Source organism: Manacus candei, unplaced genomic scaffold, assembly GCF_025592945.1.
Source record: "Manacus candei isolate 608988 ecotype Guabito, Panama unplaced genomic scaffold, ASM2559294v1 h1tg000028l, whole genome shotgun sequence".
Lineage (NCBI taxonomy): Eukaryota > Metazoa > Chordata > Aves > Passeriformes > Pipridae > Manacus > Manacus candei.
The window spans coordinates 6,045,301-6,071,950 of record NW_026138076.1 but is presented as its reverse complement, the minus strand read 5'-3'; the positions used below and the strand labels follow the sequence as shown (position 1 = coordinate 6,071,950).

At 38.4% G+C, this 26,650-nt stretch overlaps 1 protein-coding gene across 5 annotated transcripts in view; it reads right to left on the bottom strand.

Moving 5' to 3' along the window:
- KLHL5 (kelch like family member 5) overlaps positions 1-25,622 on the bottom strand; it is a 68,161-nt gene extending 42,539 nt beyond the window's left edge. For 2 of the 5 annotated variants that reach the window (XM_051789971.1, XM_051789972.1), the window contains exons 1-2: positions 25,492-25,622; positions 22,616-22,708 (exon numbers count right to left, since the gene is read on the bottom strand). Coding sequence is in view for 3 of the 5 variants with exons in the window: in XM_051789968.1 (XP_051645928.1) it covers positions 7,042-7,418 (377 nt within the window). In the remaining 2 variants the exon portion in view is untranslated. Of the gene's footprint in view, positions 1-7,041; positions 7,877-22,615; positions 22,709-25,491 lie in introns of those variants that run through there. The other 3 variants (XM_051789968.1, XM_051789969.1, XM_051789970.1) reach the window with 2 other exon arrangements.
- Positions 25,623-26,650: the final 1,028 nt, after the last annotated feature.

Sequence of the window (26,650 nt, the reverse complement as noted above, 5' to 3'; positions counted from 1 at the left end):
CCTACCCTCACATTAAATGGCCCATGGGCTTTACAGCTGCCAGGGAAATGGCAGAGGTGATGCTGAGCACAACCACATGAACTTGCTTCCTTTAGGAAACCAAACTAAAAGCAAATGCTCTGCCTATGCTACTGAAGTTTGTAGGCAGCACTATACACCAACCCAAATGGCTTTCACAGATGCACTGAAAATGCTGCAAAACGGGAACTGGAGCAAGAATAACCTGTGCATAGAATTGGCTTAAATTCTGTTTTACAAATGTTTCTCTAACACAAGCTGGGCGTAGATGAAAGCGTTAGAAGCAGCAAACATTAGCAAAACTGTAGAGATAGGAAAAAATACACATTCTTCTCCTCGCTACTATGTTTCAGTGAATAGCACTTTGTTTCTCAGAGAATGAAGTAACTAATATCAGCATTTAAAACCTGAATGTATGCATAAAGAATATTACCTTCATAAATATGACATGTAAATAAACATAAAATCAACCAACCAATATAGACATCTCAACATATATAGATATTTAAAAAACTACTATGATAAATCATAGAATAAAAAATGTAAAAATATTACTTTTATTCACACTTGAAAAAACTTGAAAATTAGGTTCAAAGTAACAAAAGAGGTTTCAAGTGAAAAAATGATTAAGTATGTATAGGAAAATGAGTGCAACTGCCCTGTGTTGAGAGAAGTCAAGAAAAGGACAAAAAATAATGCATAGTACCTCTGACTATAAATTACATGCTCCTGTTTAAATTCTTGTAATGCAAACCAAGAATAATGTTAAGGAAATAAAAAGCCAATGATGAAAGCAGAACTCTGTAATCATAAATGAAATGTATGGATTTTTAGTTTCAGAGCTGTTCAAAACCAGTGAAAGTATTTATTCTCTTACTAGAAAAGTTACATCGTAAGTAGCTGGCATTCCTAATAAAAAATAAAAAAAAAAATTAAAAAAAAAGTCCTACTCAGCCTCAAGGAAAGCTATTTGTCTACTTTGAGACAGGTCACTGTGTTTCCTATACTGCACAACAAACTCATGATATTTTTTGGTAATAATATAAGTAGAAGATCTGTTGCAATTTCAAGTCATCTTTAGTCTATTAGAGAAGATAAAGAATGTTTCCCCTTGGACAAATTAGGATACATATTATAATACATCTTCAGCATTTAAAAACAATTCTTAATTTTGTAACTTTCTCACTACATTAAGATGGTTTCCTGCATTGCAGTTTTCACAAAATAGTTTTAAAAGTATTTTTTTAACAATTTGGTTGTTCATACTGTTTTCTTGATGCTAGTTGACATTTTATTGCATATAGAGACCAAAACACAACTTACTGAAATAGTAATATGCCAGTTTTTCTGCCAGCTTCCAAGATTTTATATTATGGTTCATAAGGAGTAAAATACTTCCTCTTCAAAGTTACTAGGACAAGAACTTCAGCTGCAGAGAATAGAATTTGTTGAAAAGAAGGATGTTGAAAGGATTCTTGGAAAAAACAAACTGGTAAAAATCAGGACACTTTTTTAGGCTCAGAAGAGCATAAATAAAAGGAGAACAAAGACTGTTAAAATCCATACGGTATAATAATTTATGATAGGAAAAGATAATGGAAAGTGAACAAAAGTAACCCTGGAGAGACTGCAGTGATTTCCTTTATGCTAAAGAATTATAGCTATAGCCAGAACTACAATCTTGCAATCAAAAGGCACATGCTCAAGCAAACAAATATATCTGCATTAACCTTAATCTAACTGGCATGAATAGCAAAAGACATGAGAAGCTGGAGCACAGACTCCAGCGTTACCTGTGGTAACCTAACAAAGACATGTATACACAGCCTGCTAAGCTAATACTACTGCATTGTTACTTGTTTCTGATTCTGATAAGAAATAACACAGGCATGTTTCATTGCAGTGAGACCTCTGATTATAGCTCTGATATTTCCTGTTTTATTCCTAAAAGGTGTCTTGGATTTAGCGCAACAAATTTGTATACTCACAAAAATGCCATAAGCAACATGTATTCTGTCTGGAAAACAACACTCAGACTATCTCATGATGCACCTACATTGCAGCATGGTCGAGAAGCGCAGTAGTACAAAAACATACCTGACTGAGCTTTAATGTAGTCAAAGCACATGACAGTCACTGCAAAAATATGATCATCTTGCATGGAGGCCCCTTGCATGATCATCTGAACAAATAACTGGATTTCCCTGTGGCTTTCTAAGTCCATGCTGAAGGCTCTTGTTATCTATCTTATTACAACATCTACTGCTCAAACTTGGTAGATTCAATCTCCCTCATACATGCTATATAACTGTGCTGCACTAACTCTTTTCAAATGTTCATAGACATAACCCTATCCACATGGATGATAAGAAGATGATCACAAGTAGTCAGCGTCGATTCACTAAAGATAAATCTTTTTTGACCAACCTGGTGGCCTTCTACCATGAAAACAACTACCTGGATGTTTGAGGAGAGAACAGTGGATATGGTCTACCTCTGCTTCAGCAAGGCTTTCAACATTGTCTCTCACAACATCCTCACAGGCAAACTCAGGAAGTGGGGACTGGATGAGTGGGTAGTGAGGTGGATTGACAACTGAATGGCAGATCTGGCTGGCAGATCCCAGAGGGCAATAACCTGTGGCACAGGGTCTAGCTGGAGGTCTGTCAGGAATGGTGTCCTCTAAGGTTCTATATTGGGCACTGTATTGTATTACTTATTCCTCAATTACCTGGATGAAGGGGCAGATGCCTCCTCAGCAAGTTCACTGATGACACAAAACTGGGAGGAGTGGTTGATATCCCAGAGGGTGTGCAGCCCTTCAGAAGGACCTCTACAGGTTGGAGAGATGGTCAGAGAGGAACCATCTGAAACTAAACATAGGCAAGTGCAGGGGCCTGTACCTGGGGAATAATAACCCCATACACCAGTAGAGGGTGGGTGCTGACCTGCTGTAAAGCAGCTCTGCAGAGAAGGACCTGGGGTTCCTGGTGGACAAAAAGCTGTCCAAGAGCCAGAATGTGCCCCTGTGGCCAAGAAGGCCAATGGTATCCTGGGGTGCATTAGGAAGAGCACTGCCAGCAGGTTGAGGCAGGTCATCCTGCCCCTTTACTCAGCCCTAGTGAGACGCATCTAGAGTGCTATGTCTAGTTCTGGGCTCCTCAGTACAAGAGGGACATGGAGCTCCTGGAGCAGGTCTAGTGGAGGGCTACAAAGATGATTAAAGGACTGGAGCATCTCTCTTATGAGGAAAGATTAAGGGAGCTGGGCCTTGAGAAGAGATGACTGAGAGGGGACCTCATCAATGCCTCTGAGTATCAGAAGGGAGAGTGTCAAGAGGATGGAGCCAGGCTCTTCTTGGTGGTGCCAAGCAATAGGACAAGAGGCAACAGGCAGAAACTGAACATCAGGAGGAACTTCTTTACTGTGCACATGACCGAGCACTGGAACGGGTTACCCAGAGAGGTTGAGGAGTCTCCCTCACTGGAGATACTGAAGAACTATCTGGATGCAATCCTTTGCCATGTGGTCTAGGATGACCCTGATTGAGCAGAGAAATTGGACCAAGTGACCCACGGTTGTCCCTTCCAACCCTACCCATTCTGTGATTCTGCAATTACCCAAGTGAAGATATAAAAGGTACAGAGGGAAAGGAAAGAATTTTAATGGTAGCATGAAAGAAAAGAAATGAGAAGGTAGAAGATTCTCCCCTTTAAAACAACTATCTTTCAATAACAAAGTTGCTTACTTTTGTCTAATTCATGCATACATCTAGCAAAAAAATGCTCTTTTGATAGTTTTTCAGTTAATTTCACATATCATACTACTATCATGCCACAATTAGGGAACCTATTAACTGTTCTTATTTAACAGTTTTGTGATAGGAGATATACAGAAATACATAGCACAATTAGGGCTCCTACAGAACTTATAGCTTCAAAGGTCAATAAGAGTGAGGTGAAAGAGAAGACATATCAAAGGTTGCTATAGACTGAAAACTCAGGATGGGGAGGCAGTCTTAGACTGGAAGTTACAGCATACTAACTCCAAGACTGATCATACAGAGCAATACTGCAGAGTAGCTACCACATTCAGACCTTGTCTTTAAATAATTACAGACATCTTACCAAACTGTTCAAGGTTAGCACACAACTGATGAATTCTGAAATCCTATTCATATTTAATACATTCCCATACTTAAATCAACAGTAAAGTAATTCCAACATTTTAATACATGCTTGGGTGAAATGAACCAGATACAACATTCTGCATACTAGGTATGCTCTAGGTATTTTTAGCATGATATTCACTGTGTTTTCAAGGTCTGTGGATTGCTCCTACAGCATCCACAAGAAAAGTTAAGAAAAAAAACAACTAATGCTAATAGGCTCAAATTTTCTATACAAGAGTCTGCACAGCTGTTGGAAAATTCTTAAAAGTGTACAAATCCAAAAGGATGACCATTGCCTCAGGAATGTAGGGGAACTAACAAACAGCAGCAATGGAGGAAATCTAGGAGACAAAAAACAGCAAAAGAATTCAAAACTCACTGTTCCAGTAAACCATCATTTGAGCTAATGCTGGTTACAAACAACACACAGAAGTACACTGTGAACAGCATTACAACCAACTAGCTCTGAGCCCTGAATCTGGATGATCTGTCTGCACCTCAGATGCAGCCTTTGCCAAAGATCTGGTACTAAACTCGGAATTTGGTTATCCTTTATGCCACCGAGGTCTATACTAATAATAAATTAATTTGACAGGAGGTCCCCTCTAAATGAATCATATAATGATCTAAAGTTTCCATAATGACAAGGTCCTGATCTAAATGCTTTTCTCTCTGTATATATGACATGGTAAAGAGGAAGGATTGATACACACAAAGCAGGAGAGCTGCTTCTGTTACTTCATGCTTTTACAGCTTGTAACTGGGCAATAAGTTATAGAGGAGCACAGAAGTAAGGTAACTGTAGCTTCTACAAAAAGTTTTTAAGACGGACTTTTTCATACACACAATTTGTTTGTAATGGAGGAGGTAAGAGGGTTTTCTCAGGGGAAAAAAAGCCCTTTGAAAACTACGTAGGTGAAGGTGTTGCTTTGGGTTTTTTTTCCTCAAGTCATCAGATAAGAAGCTGTATTTTAGACTATTAAGAAAGACCATTTAATTAAGTTAACATCAGAAAAACTCCAGGTGTTAAGCAGACTTATGTAGAGCTTATACATTCTTAACAAAGGAAGTGAACAAAACATGGTTTAAGTACAGTCTCCCCAAGAGACAAGATACAGATAACAATACAAAGCAAATTCCTATATTACCATCAGCTACATATTAAATTATACCAACACTGAACTCAAAATTTATCTAAAATATTTATTTTAAAGTAAAACATTAGCAAGAATTACAAGACAATAATGGAAATACAAATGACTCTAGATGCTATAGATAATTTAGAAGGTAATCAATTTACTAAGTTCAAATCCTTCGTGCATTTCCTGTAGTATACAACTCTGTCTGCAAAAAAACCCCAAACAAAACCAGACTTCTCACAACATCCTAAGTATCTGCACTTCTCCAATTCTACAAAGTAACAAACTATTTTCGTCATATGTACATTACTCTCCTACAATTAAGAACACATTTGTAGTAATTTGAACCTACCTATACATTTAACTCTTAAAATTACATTTTTTTCTACAGTGATTGCCTTGCTATGGTGAGAATATCCTAATTGGAGTAATGCTGTACATAAAAATTTCACATCACAAATATATGTTGCTGAAACAGAAGGTGCCAATGTATCTGTATCATATCCAGTGACACAGTTATTTAAAAATTCACACCTGAATATAATCTAAAATGTGACCTCTTCAGAGCTTTGTTACTTACAGATACACAGTTCTCGCAGCACTACAAGACTGTTGTTATGATCCATCAGTATGTAGGATCTCCTTTCCCATTAATTCTAGTATTTTGTCATACAAGCAAATACACTGTGTTCACGTCTAAGCATTTTTACTCTCCTTCCTTTCCTTGAATCTTTAAAGGTCATATAGACCATAAATAGTTAGTGTTTATATTATGGACTACTTTGCCCTTCCACTAAATTAATTCTTCTCCTAAGGAATGCAAAACACTAAACCACCATAAGTAGGTTGATCTGTCCTTAATAGGCTTTATTTAACACTGTACTCTTTTAAATTGCCACACTGAAATTCCACTTTCTGAAATGCCATATAGGTGCAAAGCTATTTTAAAAGCAAGAAAGTAAACATCATAGAATGGTTGACCTATGTACTAAATGAAATAATAGAATTAAACTGATAGTTCACAAGAAAGGTTATTAACTTGTCTAATTTATGACAACCAGTAAACAACTTTAATTTAAGAAAAAATTTCACTGTTTCATCTTTAGTAACGATATGTAAGAAAAGAATACCAAAACATCTTTACAGACAAAATAAAACTATTTTTCTTTTTACACTAGATGCACTGTTTAAGACACCCAGATGGGTAACTGCTTTCACTTTAAAGCACAAATTCATTGGCTTTCAATAGATGTAATGTTTTTTCTTTGATTTATAATGCATTTTTTACGGTTAACTCTCCCTCTTCTATAGAAACATATGGAAACATCAGGTAAGAATCAGAAGAAGCTTACTTTTTCATAATTTTCTCCTAACTGGCATAACCAAACAACCAGTGTCACTTCAGAATAATGTAACAAGCATCCTCTAACATTACCATGTAATGTTCATACAGCATGTACTTGGTATACCATTTAAAATATGAGTCCATCCATGTATGCGCTTTGTTTATCCCCACTGACTAAAGCTGCCTTTTTGAAAGGGTCCTAATAAACACACAGAACCTGATTATAAATATTATTCTGTTTCTGATGCACAGTTGCTGCCAGGTTTCTAAAGCATTTTAGTTTAGAATAAAGGCTAGTCTATACATGCATGCTAACTATAAACATGAAATGAAAACACGTTTCTCACAATAGGAAAGTAACAATTAACCTGCACGAACTGCTGTCCGATTCATTTTCTTCTTCACTCGCTCTATCATCTGTTTCTTGTCTGTCAAACCAACGTGTACTTCCACAGTCTTCTGCTGAGAATTCAAATGCAGGGATTTCTGAGGTGGATGCCATTGGCCAAAGAGGTGAATTCTGGAAATCCTGTTGGCTGGACCTTCTGTAGCCAACTGATGTTAAAGGTAAGTTACCTGAATCTAAAAACTTTGTGTCACCAGTTATTACATTTTGTCCTCTGTTCCAGAAGTCTCCCTGGTGGTTTTCAATTGCAGAGTTAGGGGCTGATGCCTGATGACCAAACCACCTCCATCTGATTTTTAAAATCTGCTTCACGTCAAACTCTTTACGAGAACCAGACATTCTTAGTGAAAGCCAGCGATCGTCTAGGCAACAGGGTAAGAAGCAGCACACATAAAAGAAGATTTGTGCACCCAACCAAGACAAGAGAAACACATGCTCTGCCTGTCTGTGGCAAGCAGATTTTCTACGGAAGGAGGGGAAAAAGCATTGCAATCACACAAAAAGGCTTCTTTAACAGTATGTCATTTGAATATAAACAAAAGGCAACAGACAGTGAAAAATCCTGAGTTGAAGAGAGGAGATGAAACAATCACTTCTATCAGGAAAAATGCTAATCGGTTTACCCTAAAAGCTCCGAGGCTTCTTCTGTTGCTCTCCTCTGACCATTAGCTTTCAAAAACACGAAACAGTATTCATTAAAGCCCTTTCAAGAGCTGAATACCAGCCCCTTTTCTTAAACCACAAATGACAGCAAACATAATCCCAGTACCACATCTTAGAATCTCTGCTTCTTCTATTAACTCTTCCTACTACAGAGGGGAAAAAAACTGCAAAAACCAAACTAAATTCTTTCTACATTGCTAAAAAATAAATTTACATAATTCTGCTGGGGAGAAACTGCTGCAAATAATTATTTTTCCCATTATAGGACATGCACTAACTTAAAAAGGACAAGAACAGCCTTGGAAAGCTCAAGGGACTAGTAGTGGGGGTTATAAAGCCTTTCATCTTGATGTGCTTTGATTCAAATCTAGGTCTGCAGTAACTGAAAATTTCTATCTGAAATGAGCTAATGGTTTCCATTCACTTATACATCACTAAAAGAGAAAGCAAGAAAAAGCCAATCAGTCACTACGCAAGACATCAGACACCCCCCTGCAAAACAGACAACAAAAGATGACTGCTCAAAAGGTTTCTTTCTAATCATGTACAATCAGCTGTTCCAAATCAAGTTAGAGATACTGCGGTGGAACAGCAAAAAAGAGAGATGGATACTTTTGAGACAAAACACTCTCTAGGATAGGTAATTTATATAACATATTAAAATACCCAACAAAAGTTTTTACTTGGATAAGGAAGAGAAAGCCAAAAGGACAAAATACACAATGACCAATTCACTGTTTCCATGAAAAACAGCCTACTTCCTCTATGATATATGGAGCTAGTTAGGTATAAAATGCTGAGATTAATTTCAGCCACACAGTAATAAATATTTTAGAACAACAAAGAGGCACTGGATTTTATCAGTTCTTGATAAACAGATTTACCTTTTCAAACTTTACAATCTGTTGAGTCTGTTCAACTCTCCAGGATACATATGCAAGAAATTTACAAGAAGTACTTCTTTTCTACCTACAGTTTTCATCAAAAGCGAAAGTCACCGTCTCTCAGATTAACATTATGAGCTTCAAAATATGGAATCTTGTCATTAGGATACTAGTAGTGTTCTTTAGAACAGTCTATATGCAGAGTCCATATGAAAACTTAAACAGTGCCAAATGCTACCACCCAAACCCCAAACACTGTTCCAAACTCAATGCCATGAGTAAATCATGTTATTTCCTTGGGAACAACAATGCTGAAAGGGTTAGTTGTAACCTGGAAAGCTCACCCATCATTGCCCAGAACACAGTTATTTATGAAAGTGCTTCTCACAAATGCTAGAAAAGCTCATTTCTATAGAAACTGCATTCCAGCTGTTTCCACAAAGAGATGTTGCATTTCAGAGTGTGTACACTGCCAGCATCCTGGCCTACTGGAAGCCAAATACCAAGACCTTTGCAGCATATCCAGAGAACAGTTGAAAATACTTGGAAGGCAAGATGATTAAGTAGGTAAACATACAAAGCTGTTACCATCCTTGCTGGGGATTTAATTTAAACACAGAAAACAAGGGAAATATTTAAGAGAGGATTAATGATTTAACATATCAGCATAGAAATTGTACGGATGTTTAACCAAAATGATATGACATGCATACCCTGCTCATCTTGTCCACATACAGCTAATTGTTAAAAGCTTAACCGGAGCGTTTAAACACCATCATTTGTGTAATTGCAAGTTGGGTGAAACTGCAATAAAGCCTAAGTACAAACAAAACAGCATCTTTCTATTTATTCTCTCCCTATGTTTTGTATTGGTGTCAGGTGTTCACTAAGTGTGAAGAAGTAGGACAAGCAATTGGTGTATTTGTTAACATTCATCAGAGCAGTAATATTTTAATTATCCATTTAACTATAAAAAGTAACCTTTAAATACTTTTATTTCTGCTGGTATGGTAAATTATACATAAGGACTGACCTGGATTCTCATTCTTGTGTAACAGACTCATTTAAAATTCAAGCTGTCCCAGTACAAGTCTACTAAGACAGTGGCAGATTTGCCGATTCTAGTGCTTTTTCAGCACTTTCCACTGACTTACAGCCCAATTACTGCTTGTCTTTGGCTGTGAAGCTATGGGCTCAAACAGAGATTAGAAAACAAAACATGCTGTAGTTTTAATGGACCAAAACATAAAACTGTTTTCTATTCTCTTTCATTTTTCTAGATTATACAAATTTTCTCCCTCTATACACTCCCTCAAAATTACACTTCTAAGATGGACTGCATTAAATATTTAAATTGTTTCTGTTTCATAGGAATTACTTATAAGTTTGTATTACAGATGACAAGTGCCATTAGATTCTTCAGTTCAAATTGACAGCATTCCTCAGAAATAATTAAGGGTCTCTTCTAGTTCTGGACAAGGTTTGTTACTGTGAATGATGCAATAGCTTTTATCAGGTCCCCTGCTGGGAGTTAACAGACTTCTGAGGAGATCTCAAATAATGAACTGTTAGGACTTCCACTTACTATGACCACCCAAACCTCATCTCTGACATCTCATCTAGTGATTGGTACTCACAAATACAAATGCCCACCCTTTATGGCCTCCCATCAGACATCTTTCTAATGCAATAACACATTTCTGAGAATCCTGATAAAAACATCTTAATCAAGCACAACATACAAAGACTTGTCAAAGATTCTCTAATATTTTTTCATTTACTAAGGTAAAAGTTTGCATTTAATGAAAAAACAACAGTGTCTATACCTATTTTTCTGTTCTTCAGTACTATTGCAGTTTCTATTTTGTGGTGAATCAAAACAACATTTTAAATATAGGTATACTGTCACCTTTGAGAACATAATTCTGTCTGCATTAATGAGGTCATGTAAGTTTACTGTGAAAACAATTTTAAGAACTCTGATTTTTAATTGAACAGACTGATATTCCTCCAAGTGGAGCACCTGAACATTTAAGTACATAACTTCTCTCATATAAGCAGCTTCACAAAGTAAATCCCTGCAGTAAGCAGTGAGGTACAGTTTCCCAGATTCTGTGTTGTGAACAAAAAGAAAACATATAAATGCGTGCTGCAGTTGTGCAAATAGGTAACACCAAGAACATCGCCTGACAGCTTTATAAATTGCTCTTTTCACAATCTTCAGAACAGTTATCTCCACAGAGATATAAAAATCTGGGTTTTTTACTAACCAAAAACTTTACTGCACTGACATCCTTTGAAATTATATATGTTTATTCATACAAGTTTTAAAGGAAGATTGTAATAGAGCACAACTAGTTAAAATTTAAACAATTTTACTTCTAAGATACTCCTACCATATATTTTGAGGGAAAGTGTACTTAATATTTAGAGTGTTTCAGTGGGAAATATGGAAACATTATTATTTACATAATTAGGCCTACCACTTTTATTTATTTTGACTTTTTCACTATGTAATCAATTAAGTTTTCAAATATGTTTATGGAATACTTGTTGAGGTACTTTTAAGATTTGAACCTCAACACCACTTTTCATGGTGACATTTTACCTGTCACTACTATGTTTTGGTTTCAAAACCTATCACCACTCAACTTCTAACGCAACTCATATACAATATTTTCGAGGTATTTAGTCTGTCAAATGGATTTTAAAAAGGAGTATAAAGGCTCAGCTAGTCCTGAGAAGATATTAATGATCCTTTTATGTGCCAATTAAGAATGTAAATGTCAAAATAAGTACATAAAGTCTTTGTTTTGAATGCAGGAGTTGTTTCTCGCTTCAAAAAATACTGTTTAACAAAAGCATTAAATATAAAAAGATACATTTTAGACATACCTAGACTCATTAAGATGTGAAAAAGTAATATTGTCATTGTTTAGTGATCCTAGATGTGTATTTAAAACATTAGAAAGGTTCGCTGACTGTAAGATGTCATCAATTAATCAAATGCGTACTTACAGCACTAAAAAGCATTCAAAATTTAACACTGTTTAAAACGTGACTTTCAAATTTTAAAATACTAATTAGAGGCATTAAAATAATTGCTCAAAGAAAACTGCCACTAATGAACCCCAAACTGCAATTCTGCTTATACCTATGCTTATGTTAGAAGAAATGTTAAACATTTATTTTCTTTTTTCTTCCCTATTCCTGTGTTCCACACCCAAAATTACAGAAGTATCTCAACAAAGACTTCAGGAAGGTTAGTGTATTAATGCTTCGTGACTCTGTAAAACAATAACCACTTCCTATCCCAAAGGTTTTTCAGAAGTGCAAACACTTCTGGTTCATGGTTATGTGAAAAGTGCCTTACAGCAGCAGCTACAGCACAGTTCATCCAGGAGAAAGACAGGAAAACATCCTACAGTTACTGACTGTATGTTCTTAAATTAATTTTTCTGACTGGCAGAAATGAGCTGTAGACAAATTACTGGCGCTGCATTGCAACTTTCTGCCACTTTGCATCACACATTTCTCTTGAGCGGTGCAAGCCACATGTTTAGAAATACTGACTTTGGAGCAGTCAGCTTAACAATAGCATGAAAAGACCTGTACAGAACAACAGCCTGGTTTGCTATTTATTTTATTCAGCTAAGGGTAGGGGGAAAGAAAGATTTCCATATGCAATACAAGACTACACTGTCAGATGCTAGATCAAGTATCATACTGGTTTCACACACAAGAGAAGCTGTGATCCAAGGCACATTTCTTTAATATTAAAACATTAACATTGATTTATTCAGTTAATACCCAAGCATTATCAGGGACTGCATCATCAACGAGCAAAACCATAGTGCAGACCTATTCCTAAGTAAACCGCACAGTAAGTTTAATCACACTCAAAAATTTTTAACTCTGAGTCCATCAGGTCAGCTGTGGTTTTTAAATTCTGTAATACAAAATGTACAACACTGTGACAGACCAGTCTCTCAAAACACAAAGTCTGTTTTCTGTACCAAAAGGATCAAGTAGCAACACACAAGATGAAGACAAGCAAAAGATTCCCAGTTCATACACTCCGGGAATATTGGTACCAAAGATTCTAATGAAACTATGACTGATTTTAATAATAACAAGGTAGAATTTGGGAGGTGGGACCAGATGGCCCATTGTGGTTCCTTCTACCCTGACCCATTCTGTGATTCTGTAAAAGTCACCAATTTAGAAATGCCAATACTCCAGCACAAATCATCTCCTCTAGAAATGTCACTGTTAAGGAAGAGTGGTAACAAAACCACTATTCTGCAGATATTTAAAGAAGTCCTGCCAAAAGTATATCTATTCTTTAGAACGAGTTTAAGGAAGGTATTGCCTAAAAAAGCTACAAAAGACCTTATAAGACATTGAAAGATTGCGGCAAATCCAAACAAAATAACATGGAGATAGTTTCCTTTTGTAGGCAAATCTGCAGGCAAACTAAAGACAATTTTTTTACATTTTTCCAAGACAGCAACAGCATTATTCCACCATAAGGCATTCAGATTTCCTCAAAGACTCACAGAAAAATGGGTAAAGGACACCGCTACCAACATTGTCAACAGCAGAGTGGATGCCTGTTTGGTAAAAAATTACAGGTACTCCCAGTTCTACATTAGGCTCCATATAAAAGCCTACCAGATTTTGTCACAGTAAAAAAACAGTGAAGAAACAGATTTGCAAGTGATTAAGTAATGCAACATACTGCTCCATGCCAGACTACACAAACTTCTGAAATACATAGAGGTCCGTGGGCAAAAAGTTTACACTGTATTTAAATGTCAAGCTATGCAATGTCACAGCTACTGAAGCAAAGTATTTCAAGACAGAGACTTGAGCACTCAAAATGAATAATTTTATACCAAAAGACACCTCAAGAGACTCATTTCTCCATCAGTGAGGATTTCTGTTTAATTAGCAGCTTCAGTTAACAGCCTGCCCCCCAATGGAGACTTTCAACTGCATAAGGGATAATATATGAAAATATCATATCTTATTACATATTTTTAAAACAAATAGTGCGATCTCATGTGCAATTGATCACTGCAACTCAAAAATAGTGTGGCAATAAACAGGCTTCACAGAAAGGCAACACAAATGATCAAATATAACACCAGCAATCATCACACTAAAAGGCATAATGCTTATAAGAATCATATCAAAGTTTATAAGTATGAAAATTTATGTTTATGAGAACCATATGTCTCTTAAATATGAAAACCAGAATTTTTATTTAGTTTTAAGAATTAATGTTGCATCTACACAAGATGTGCACTTACAACATTTTAAGAACCCAGTTGTGCACAGCAGATGTCAAACAGAACTTCTCATAAAAATCCTTTCAATATAAAGATTTCTACCACTGTATGCCCACCTGCAGTTGAGTCTCAGAAGGACATCACAGGCAACACTAAGGACTTGCATAGGTATACATCTGACAAAAGACAGTCTAGGGAAAATATGGGCCTGCTGCTGAATGGGCCAGGGCCCTGGTGACATGGAATATGGGAAAGGCTGAGGTACTGAATGCCCTCTGACTCTGTCTTTACTAGCAATATCAGCCTTCAGAACTTCATCGAGTTGAACAAAGGGAAGATAAAGTCCTGCACCATCCATGAGGAACAACCCCATGCGCCAGTACATGCTTTGGGCCACTCAGTAGGAAAGCAACTTTGCAGAAAAAGACTTGGTGGTCCACCAAGTGGAACACGAGCCAGCAGTGTGCCTTTACAGTAAAGAAGGCTAATGGTATCCTGGGGTGCATTAGGAGTGCTGTCAGCAAGTCAAGGTAGGTGATCCTTACGCTCTACTCAGCAGTGGTGAGGCATTCCTGGAGTGGTGTGTCCAGTTCTGGGCTTCCCAGTACAAGAGACATTTGACCATACTGGAGAGAGTGTCCAAAGGGCCACAAAGATGATGAAGGGCATGGAGCATTTCTCATATGAGGAAAATATGGGCGAGTTGAGACTGTTTAGCCTAGAGAAGACTCAGGGGGTCCCAGCAATGTGTACAAATATCTGAAAGGAAGGTGCAAAGAAGACAGAGCCAAGGCTCTTTTTAGGGTTCTCCAGTGAGAGACAAAAGTCAACAGGCAACAACTAAAACACAACACCTAAACATGAGGAAACACTCTTCCACTGTGAGGATGACAGAGTACAGGTTGCCCAGGAAGGTTGTGGGGTCTACACTCTTGGAGGTATTCAAAAGCTGTATGGACATGGTCCTGGGCAGCTTGTTCTTGGTGACCCCACTTGAACACAGGGGAAGGTAAACCAGATGTCCTTCAGAGGTCCCTTCCAATCTGAAACACTCTGTGAAATGATCTGTTTCTAAGGTGGCAAAAGAGAAATCAAATACCTAGTCTATCATCATTTATTTATTCCACAGACTTACTCATGTCCCTTCCATAGATCAGCTTTACAGGAATGACTGCCATGAAAAGTAAAAAATTCTTTTAATTAAAAACAATCTGCATTTATCATACAAATAACATGAAAGCAACATAACCTATGAAATGAGCATCCTAATTCTATTTGTGCATTCACATTGATTCAGTGCCTTTATGCCATCAGAGCCTTAATAGTAATGTCTGGATAGAATGAACCATTTTGGCAAGGTCAAGGTTACACAGATAAAAAGGAAAACATTTTGATCTACCGCCAGTTTGTGGTTAGGATTGTTACAAGTAAAGCAATGACAGCCAAGCATGGTAACTAGGTGTATAGGAGGTGAGGAATTCAATGCAACAGTTCCACACTACTGAATGGAAATGTTGCTCCATAATAGGTTATTCAAATCCCACTACTAAATGAAATCTTTCTTTCATCTTTTATATATATTAAAAAAGTAATCAGTCTTAATGAAATACTTTAAAAACATTGTGTTAGAACATTATCAAAAGGATACTGCATGTACAGATGTTCTCCCCCCTTCAGTATGATATTAAGATTTTCTATGCCAACTCCAAATATGTATGATTTGCTTTAATACAACAGTATGGTACAGAACAGCACTCTTCCCATTCAGCTTACCAATGATGACTGCTCCCTATACATTTCACTGAACACAGATGAAGTGATGGCCATGCAACACAAAGAAACTACCTTTATTTCTTAAGAAATACAGATATTAGAGATTTTTAAAAGAACATATTATAATAAGGACTTGAGAGATTAATCAGCATGAATCACTACTAAAAGTCCTGTTTATAATTAGACTAGTAGCTGACAGATACAGAACTGTCATTAGAAAGGTTTGGGTTAGATGGGACCTTACAGATCACCTAGTTCCAACCTCCCCTCCATGGTTAGGGACACCTTCCACTAGACCAGATTGCTTAAAGCCCCATCCAACCTGGCACTGAACACTTCTAGGGATGGGGCATCCACAGCTTCTCTGAGCAACCTGTTCCAGTGCCTCACCATCCTCACAGTAAAGAATTTCTTCCTAATATCTAATCTAAACCTACCCTCTTCCACTTTAAAGCCATTCCCCCTAATCATCTTGGAGGTCTCCTCTGGACTCAGTCCAACAGGTCAATGTCCTTCCTGTGCTGGGAACCTCAGAGCATTACTAGAAAGTATTCTCTTGTAGAGTAGGAAACCCAACCCTTTAATTGTATTTCTCCATAAAAAGTAACATTTACAGCACTAACTGTAAATCTGAAATGAAGCACTGAAATTGGAGATGAATACCAGAGGGCAATATTCATAATCATGTGGTCCCAGAGATGTTTAATTTGAATTATACATATATGTTTATAAATACAAAACAAAATGCCTTGTATTACTTGCTTTAATTGTAAGCATTGTAACTTGATCATAGATTTTTTCATATTACATAAGCTTCACAAAGTCACAAAAGCAAGATGATTAAATTAGAGATGTTAATTAAAGGCTTCCATTGATTTTACTAGTGATTTGGCTCAAGGAAGTATTATTAGGAAAAAATATGCAGAACAAATCACAGTACATATAATTATTCCCTTCACTCTAAAACAAAACTAGTTCTCTGCTTTGGTCAATGTTGCTTAAAATAGTATGTATCTAAGGCACACAAGGAAAAATATCCTTTAATTCTGTACTTGGATACTATTAAATCTCAGATTAAGCTATGTATCAAGTCACCATGCAGTCCTAAACATAATCAGAAAACTGGTTTCTTAGGTTCTTCATTCTGTCTCATCAGTTTCGTGTGAAAGTAATCTCAGGTTCCCCGCTATTATTTATTTCACAAGCTCTTCTGACAATAACTACAGTTCTTCTGCCTGCTTCATCTCATGTAGTCTCCCTTACCCCACATGCATACATACTCCCTACTAAGTACCAGAACAGACAGGACAAGCAAATTCTTTGTCATATTCAGACTGAGAACAGGCCCATCAGCTGGCAGGTGAAGTAGAATTACTTATTTGGCCTTCCCTACCTACCCATAGTTTCAAAACCTTTCAGAGATTTAAAACACAGTAAGAGCTCCATTCTGTCAGAGCTTGACTGATATTGGCAAGTAGACAGAAATGTGATTAGGGAGGACCTGATAAACCAAAAGACATAAACCCAGCTCACTCGGGGAACTCACAGATGCACAAGCTGCCTGTTTTTTGCTCCTGTGTGTGTAAAACTGCCTTAGCCTGAGTTGCTACATATTGCCTAAACCCAGGATTTAGAAACAAAGTAGAACAGAAATCAACACAACAGCTCATTTTTCAAACACAACTCTGAGCTCCTATCCTTCCCTGGTTGTGTAAAACTGAAATGAGCTTGAGCACATAGACACCGATGGTAGAAGCCTAGACCACCTATTAAAGCTTTAAATCACTAACGTACTTGCAGAGTTAACTGCTCAGCTAACCTAAGCAGCATAATGATCCCATCTTAGCTGCCTTACCCTCTTTTTAAAGGAATCCTTAAATGTTTCCCGTTCTGCACAGAGAGCAAGAACTAGGCATCAGCAATATAAATGAAGTGCCAGAAGGAACAGAGTCGCCTGTTGGCACTCCCAGGGGCACGAGGTCCACTACTGAAGTAGCATGCTCAAGAAAGGGAAAACTCTTGAACCCAGATTGCTGAACTGTCAAAAAGGAGAAGGCATAATCAAGAAAAAACATTCGTTATTTGCTTACCATGGGTTTTTCCAGTTCTCTCATATGAACTCTAGCTAAAGTCTTAAGGGAAATACAAAACTAATGTGTTGCACTACTGGATGTAGATCTCCTCAGATTTAGACTGTCTGCAATCGTTTGCCCATCTATCCTCCCCATTAGCTCAAAGTTCTAAAAATTCCTTACTTAGCTTTCAGTACATGTATATATTATTTCTCATTCATTGAGCTTTTAAGTATTCAAACAATAACGTTTGAATATTTACTGTAACTATCACTTAACCTGTTTTAAGTACAATTGTTCTTTGGTTGAACTGTTAGACAATTTCTTATGCAAAGGTGCAAATTAAAATTGTATTTGTTAATTACAAAACCTTTCAGGAAGTGAAATGAGGTACAAAAGAGTGAAATTTTATTACTTATCACTTGATCTGCATACACGTTTGTAAACTCATACATTAATTTCAGTTAATTACTTTCATTTCCTTGGAAAATACTTCCAAGTTTAAAATGCCTTGGTGCTTGGTGAAGATCTTGCCAATCTTATCAAGTTATGATAACATTATGAAATGCCCTACTTACTCAATGCTTTAATTATAGTTTGAATGCAAAAGCTTGTGATTACATTTACATCCAAAAATACAATTTCTCTTACTGCATGTGAAAGAGCAAGATTTAAACTTTGATTTAATTTCTGGCAAGGACAAAGTGATAATTTAATATTCAAAAGTACTTCTTTTCAGAATATTAGGATATGTTTTAGATTATTTACCAGACAAATGCATATGGATATAAAGAATAACCAACACAGAATGCTTTACTTACCTGGACAGCAGCTATCAGCCTAATAGCTTATTTGTGCAAAAGTCAACATAAAACGTCTACTCTGGTAACAAGTAAGAACGTGCTTGCAAACAATCCAATCATCAAAACCATGGTAAAACCCTCATCTTCCTGTAAGCTTCTCCTACATCTCCTCGCCACTTATACACTATTTGTAAACTTTTAATTAATTTGCTAATTCAGCCACATTACTATTTGTATTCTTTACAGTTCAGCTTAGTAAACTTCACTGGACTTGAGTCTTGTCTTACTCTACACTATGAATATGTAATATATTACACAGCCAGGTGCTGGGAATATTTAATTCATTTTAAGGGTATACTTTAGCCCGATTTTGCCAAGTTCTACTGGCTCTGAGGCTGAGGCTACAGGAAGTCCACGAATGGTGTGAACTTTTTTTTTGTAATGAATAATACTACTTCCACCCAAGTCAACTCAAATCTGTACTAGACAGATGATATCATCACCATTGTCCCTATATAGCCCATATAAAAATCTTATCAGTATCTCCTCTTACAGCTTTGTAACATACTGGTGAAAGGAGATGAGGTGGGAGTAATGGCAGGCACATCAGAAATAACATGAGCATTTAAAGAATAATCTAAAAGAGATTTTAGCTAATGTAGTCCTCTCCCTTTTTTTACAAAATTTTTGAAAGTATGATGGTATAAAGACCTGATCACAGATTTTCCTTTTCTCTCTTTCTTCATTACTCTTTCCCTTTGTTAACAATGTATACAGAAAATGGATTCAAAAGTGCCAGGAAAAAAAAAAGAGTGCTTAGGAAGTGAACCTGCTTATAGTTCAACAGGCTGTAAGATCTTTCTGTCCGTAGTGAATATTAAAAAATGTTATGTCTAAACAGTTCCGGCAGTTGAGAATATGGTGACAAAAAGCAATGGTGAGCACAAAAGGATTACAAAAGCCATAAGCAGATCTTATTACCACAACCTCTCACTTACTCTGACAAAGCTGTGTGAAACATGGAAGGAAGAATAGGAAATACATTCTGCTCCATCTGATTCCAGCTTTTAAAATATACTGCCTATTAGATAAACTAATTACAAAAGACAAAAAGAGAGAACTTAGGGAAACTAGTAGGAAACAGATACAATAGAAACACTTTAAAAATAGAAACATTTTACTGAAAACTTGCAACTCTAAAGTTGAGCTGTTTTTTATGTTTTGTGTTTAGCTTTTCAAAAGAGTATCTATTTTCCTTTTCCTTTCTGGTAATTGCTATCAATCTGGCATTTCAGAAGAAAGTTGTACCTCGGATACCAGTCTGTAAAGAAAGTGTTTCCTGCAGAGCCTCTCTTCTTACAGGTTTAAATTCCAATCAGAGCTGAGATTGGAGGGGAGGGATTTCTTTTTAACCAAACACAGAACTATAAACACAAAATAATGAGTGATCAAAGAAATAATCACACTTCTGGCCTCCCAACATTCAGTGTTTCTCAGAGTCATTTAACTTTTTACATAATGTTGTCCTTTCCAACACTACTTATGTAAGGCTTTGCCAAGGTGAGAATTGCTTTGTTGCTGGAGCCAGAAAGCCTATCTAGCTGAACAAATGTCTCCACAATTGCAACCCACAGGAATAATTAAAGAAAGACTATCAGAAACAGGTCTGAAAGCATGAAGTTGTCCACAGCACTCCTGTTGAGGGTGGTTGAGCACCGGAACAGACTCTCCAGGGAAGTGGTCACAGCACCAAGCCTGACAGAGTTCAAGAAGCGTTTGGATGATGCTCTCAGGCACGTGGTGTCCTTCTTGGGATGTCCTGTGTAGGGCCAGGAGTTGGATTCGATGATCCTTGTGGGTCCCTTCCAACTCAGCAGATTCTATGATTCTGTGTTAAGTTACTTTCATTCTTTTTAGGCAAGACACATTCTGCTGTTCCTCCTCTCCTCCATATAAAATTCGGTACATGTCGGCATGAGAAACACCTTACATTTTCAAGGCATTTTTCAAAGGCTTAAAAAGCTCTAATTATGCAAAATATTTGGGCATGCTGTGGTTTTTTAAAACTGTAAGGGGTAACATTTCTCAAAGTTAGTCCCCCACTGAATGTGTAATACAAGGCCATAGACAATTTCACAAAATGCAGGTAGAATGTTGATTTAAATTGCAATTTCTTGAACTGGAAAGTATTGCAAATTTTAAGCAAGTTGGTTAGATTCTTATTAAGTTTTAAATTAAGTTCTTTTCAATAGAGTCAATACAATGTATTTTTGCTATTTTGACAAAAGCATCAGCTAAGGCAGTAAGGCAAGTCTATCTCCCGACACATTTTCAAAGAGATGAAGCCAGTGCTCTACCTTCAATTTCACTATTCTACAAAAACATCTTGTACAATTTTATAAACAGTTTTCCATTAACTCTGAAAATGTCATGGGTGCCCTTGCAATAATCCAAGCTACTAATCAAAAATTCTTCTTCAAATATATCCTGTTCTTATGGAAGACACTAGGATTTTTAACATTAGCTGCACTTCGAATTGCCAGAAGAGGTAATTAATTGGCAAACTATTCCTCTGAGCAGATTAAAATCAATACCTCTCTCAACTTTACAGAAATTTGTCCTCTGGAAAAATGCCAATATAGTCCATAAAACACAATTACTAATCAGCAGCCCTGCTTGAAATTACTCATTCTACCTTGCAATAAGATGTGAATAAAGATTTATCTCATAGTGATCCACCTTTTCAGTTCCTTTTCTTTGGAGTACATTTTGGCATTTGCTTCAAATTCTTTTTAACTAGCATGATCACTGTACAAAAAGGTGCAGGTCAAGTCTAAAAATTCTGACAATCTCGAGGAGGTCAGCTATTTTGGCAGGTGGAGCTACCACATTTTGAACTACTGCAAAAAACTGAAAACACAAAGTCTGTTCACAAAGTAATTTCTGGGTAACCTTAGCAGTTATCATAATTTTTAAAACTCAGGAAAGGGTTGATGTCATCTATAGTGAAAGATACTAACAAGGATATGGACTGACCAAGGAGGGAAAGATTGTGACAGATGATGAACAGTAAAAAAGACCATCTCTCTTCTATATTACAACATGAATAAATTCTAGATTATAAAGGAGTGTGTTTCTTTATCAGCATTTCCAAAGCAGAGAGATCTCACAGTCAAGAAAGCAGATTTTTTTCACTTTAGTAAAACCTAGTCATCATCATGGCTAGGCTTCGCAAATGAAGATTTGGGGAGGGCTCTACCCACGTTTGTTACAAGTGCGCTGGTGGCTAATAAGGCCAATATGAGATAGGCACATCCAGTTGCAAAAGGCAGTAAAACCTAGTATTCCTAAATTAATTGGATTGCTTTTGTCACCCTTGCCGCTAATTTTCAGCAGTATTTTACTTTACAGAGAATTCAGATACAGCTAGATTCTTGCATGTATTCATGTTTTCAGCATTCTTTTATCCCTTCGCTTTGTGCAAATGTCAAAGCCATTCCCTTTGAAAATTACTTGCACTTAGAACAGTCTTACTACTTTGCTGCTAAAAAAATGAAATAAAGTGAAAGTCAGTCAGTATTATTGGAGTAATGAGATTTGACTGTGCAGTTGGTGGGCCTTTATTCATAAGAATTTCTATAAAGCCATATTTTCTCTAACAGACTCTCTTATCGTTTTTCCTGTTTTTCCTATAATGATTAAAAGATTCAAAGTGAAAGGCTTCTCATGCATTTTGAAAAGATCAAAACTGAACTTTACAGTAATACTGACAGTCTTCTAAAAAGCATGGTTTGATAAAGAGCACAAGTAATGAAATCACGTAAAAATGGTTAAAAAACACTAGCATGTGAAGTCTACAAGGGCAAAGTCGATTCCTGCTTGTGTATGCTTGCTAGAAACAAGCCCTCAAAAGATGTGCAATATAACACACACACAAAAAAAAAAGATGAAATTTCAGGTGTAAGGAAGACCCAGTATCCTTGTGGGCTAATATCACATTCCTTGTAGCATAACTTACTATTAGAATTGAGTAAATACAATAATTACCTATAACACCGGAATCATCTCTAGTTGTTCAAAGAATCCTGTTGTTCCATTTGTCCTCCTCTTTCCAAAAAAACTGAGGTAGCAGAAAAAAATCTGGAGGTAGAAAAATAACAGTACAAAGAAATAAGAACAAGCCATTGGGAAAAAAAAATTAAAAAATCTCAAAAGCAGATTCCCTACTCTATTCAGATAGAACTTCCTTCCATTTCTGCTGTGATTCCTAAACTTTCTGAGGAAGACGATAAAAGCGTGTCACTGCACAACTGTCACCTTAGTTCCTTCCACGACTTCAAGTTACATACCCATCAACCAAGACCCCAAAGGAAGAAGGGAAATTAATATGAAATTTTTAATTTTAATTAATATGAGACATGAACTCTCAAGCAACACTGGATTACAAGGCTGTGTCTCTTTAAAAAAAAAAATTAACCTTAGTCCATTTTCACCCTTATCTTTGATTAGCTGTAATTCCATGAAGGGAAAAGCAGTGAAGTATTGATCTGCCATATGAAGCACCTAACACTGTTTTCAAAGACTAAAACTGATGGTATTGGTGAATAAAGCCAACTACCACCACTTAACATGTTTCCTTACATGGAGCAGCTCTATAAAAATTCACACTTACTGTCACAGTGGTTCTCAACTCTTTCCTATTTACAGACCACTACAAATCTTAAAAAAATCTAGCCTGCTGAAATAATATGTGTCTCCTTTTGGCTTGGTACCGTGTGCAATGGTACCAAGTGACTATGTACACTTTGAAGTGAAAGAAAGTAGCCTTACATGATACCTGCATACATAATGTGATACCTAATATTTGACCTCTCATGATCTGATCTTTCTTACTAGATGCAAGACTGTCCTAGGTCTCTGAATGGTAATACCACCTCATTCTTGCATCTGGAGCAAATAACCTCATCTTGCCTACATGACTGGGTTTTAAGGCCAGACAGCCAAATAATACATGTATTTATGGTCAGCATTGCTTTGCTGGTAACTTTGAATTAAAGATTTTCTTCTTAGGAAAAAAAGCAAACAGTGGATAGTTAGGTTTGTAACCACTGCATTTTTCTAGTTGGTAAGACTGCTATAAGAAAAGGCAATTTAATTGCTGTGGGAAGAGGCAAACTGTAAGGATTTTGTAAGGGAAATGTAAAATCACACTGTAATTTTTTAAGAGATTTAGAAACTTTCACTATTGGGCCATGTTATATGTGATTAGGTAATCTTCATCATGTCACAAAAGGCTGAATTATATCAATAAAACAACAAGACAACAACATAAGCAAAGAATCTTTTTAAAAGCACAGGTGATACAAAAGTCCAGAGCTGGAACAAATTCCCCAATATGAACTGTCATTGTTAGCAACAGCTTGCAATTACTCTTTGACTATAATGGTCTAATGGGAGAATTTCTTCATCTTCACTCAAATTCTTTTCTATTTTAAATTAGCAGTCAATGCATTTTTGTGAAACGCAATGTGTTAAAATATACCGCTAAAGTGTAAACATGCTGCCTTTGGTAGTGGACCTGGCCATCCAGAGGACATAAATGAGGGGTGGTTCAATGAAGCTGACACATGGCAGAGGAAAACACTATTTGACTCAGATTAGGATTATTATTTATTATTATTATTTTGGTTCTATCCTGCTTTATGCTCCTCAGCATTGTTTAGCAAGTGGAAAACAGGAAAAACATAAGATGGGAACACAATCTGCCCTATCAGGAATGCACCCATGAAGTTCAAGAATATGGTACTTTTTTTTTTTTAAATGCCTCTTGAAATTCTCAGGTAAAAATACCTTCATGAGAAATGATCAGAGATTGTTTCTGGTAAAATTAATGAACTGTCCATGAAAATACATCCTGTGATCTGTTTTTAAAAAGGATCCACCCCTAAAATACATAGATTTTGTCTAGATAAAAAAGCTACACCAACGTAAGTTCAAATTCTTATTCCTGTTCATGCTCGTGGAAGACCTGAATGATATTTTTTGTTCTTGAAAATAAGACTGTATTTGGAGTTTAGCTCATATAATTTCATCATTGACTTTTAGGTAAAAGGAAGGAACAAACTCAAGTCTTCCCTTTCGACTGTTATGACATTACAGCCCGACTGCGAGTCACGGATGGCGGGGCTTCAGCTGGGCTGCACCACCGCTCACACAGCGCAGCCAGTCCGACCTCAGAGCCCGGAGCCACAAAGAGGCTTTAAGGAAAAGCACGAACCAGTAATATTTATAAACAGCCGTTTGATGTTCAACACTTATACTTTTTGTTTTCGGCGTAATAACGCCGCTCCCCATGCCGGTGAGCTGGCAGTCAGTCGCTGTTCTAATCTGTTCGACCAGTCTCAAAAAAAAAATAAAATAGTTTCCCACTATTTCATACTGTGATGGTGAAGGCTGAGAGATAGAGCGGCAAGTCCCCGAGAGCCCGCTGTGTTCAGGGCACTTTTAGCGGGTCCCGTCTCTGAACGTTTTGAAGTGACTCGGCCACGGGGCCGGACCCCGCGCCCCCCTCGCCGTGCCCCCACCGCCCCTGCTCCGTCCCGCATCAGCTGCCACCGCCCCTGCTCCGTCCCGCATCAGCTGCCGCGGCCCCGTTCGGGCGATGCCACTTCCCCGCTGAGGTCGGCGGGTCCCGCCCGGCGGGCTCAGGGCGGGCACCGCTCCCCGTCCCCCCGGGCGGCGCCGCAGCCGCGCTCCGCAGACACCCGGCAGGAGGGAGCCCGGTGGGCCCGCCCCTCGCTGGCCCTGGCCCGCGCCACCGCCCTTCTTCTTCTTCTCCTCCTCCTCCTCCTCACTTTCTCCTCCCCCTCGCGGCAGCCCCGAGCCCCCTCCCCTCGCTGCCGAGCCCCGACCGCCCTTCTCACCTCTCACGGTCCGAGAAGGGGGCGCGGTTGGGAGGGGGCGGGGAAAGGAAAAAACCCGCACGGGAGGCCCCCGCAGCCCCTCCCGTCCCCTCCCTGCCTCCTGCCCGGCCGCGGCCGCCAGCGCTCCCGCCGCGCCGCTCCCGCGGGCAGGGGCGCTCCCGCCCGGCGCTCTCGGGTCCCCGCGGCCCCGCCCTGCGCTCGGCGCCTCCGGCCGGGCAGGGGCGGGGACAGACGCGGGGCGGGGCCTGCTTGGGACCCGCCCCCCGCTGGCCCCGCCCCCTGCCGCGGGGCGGGAGCGGCGCGCGCCGCGTGTGGCGGGGCGGGGCCGGGGCCTCTCCCCTCGGGCTGTGGCGCCGCGCGCCCCCTGTCGACGGGGCGGGGGGGGAGCGGCAGGGGAGGCGGGTTCTCCTTTTGTGGGGTTCCTCTTGAATAACCCCATAAAAGCTTCGTCCTGTCCCTGCGTGTCTGTCTTCCAAAAGCACGAAGCCGAACTTTTCCTTAGCTGCCCACTCCCCCATTTCAGAGAAATAGAGCTGCGGTGACACAGACCGCAGCCTGTAGCCTCCCCTCAGGAATCTGTGCCTGTGTGGTGCTGAGGCAGCTGCTCCTCACCGCCTCATGGGCGGACACACACAGCCTCTTCTGCCCTCCTCGAACAATGCCTTACCAGGGACTGCTGCCTTCCAGAGATGAAATGACTTTCCAAATTAATAGACTGTGTGACTGCATGTAAGGGCGCACGAGGCCACTGCTGAGGCATGGTGGTGCAGATTTGATGCAGTAATGAGATAGTTAGTTCTTGCTTTGTTTAATTCTGCATGGAAATATGGCCTGTGTGGCTGTGTGCTTTGCCTGTCTGCCAGTTCTCACCCTGGCTGGCTTTAAATGACTGAGCTAATTTGAACTAAACTTGACTAAAGAATAGGGTTTTCAAAGGTACCAGTTGTTCCAGCTGTGTAAAAATTATTAGCTAGGTGGAGAGTAGCGTGCCCCAAGGAATCTGTTTTCCAGGTCTGTTTGTGGCCAGGCCACACACGCTGAACTGCCTGAGGATAGCAGTGTCTAAAACTTAAGGTGTCCCTGGGGAACATGCAGACAGATCACATCTGGGCCCTCTGAACTCAGAAATGAAACTAAAATGTGCCATCACAGTAGCCCT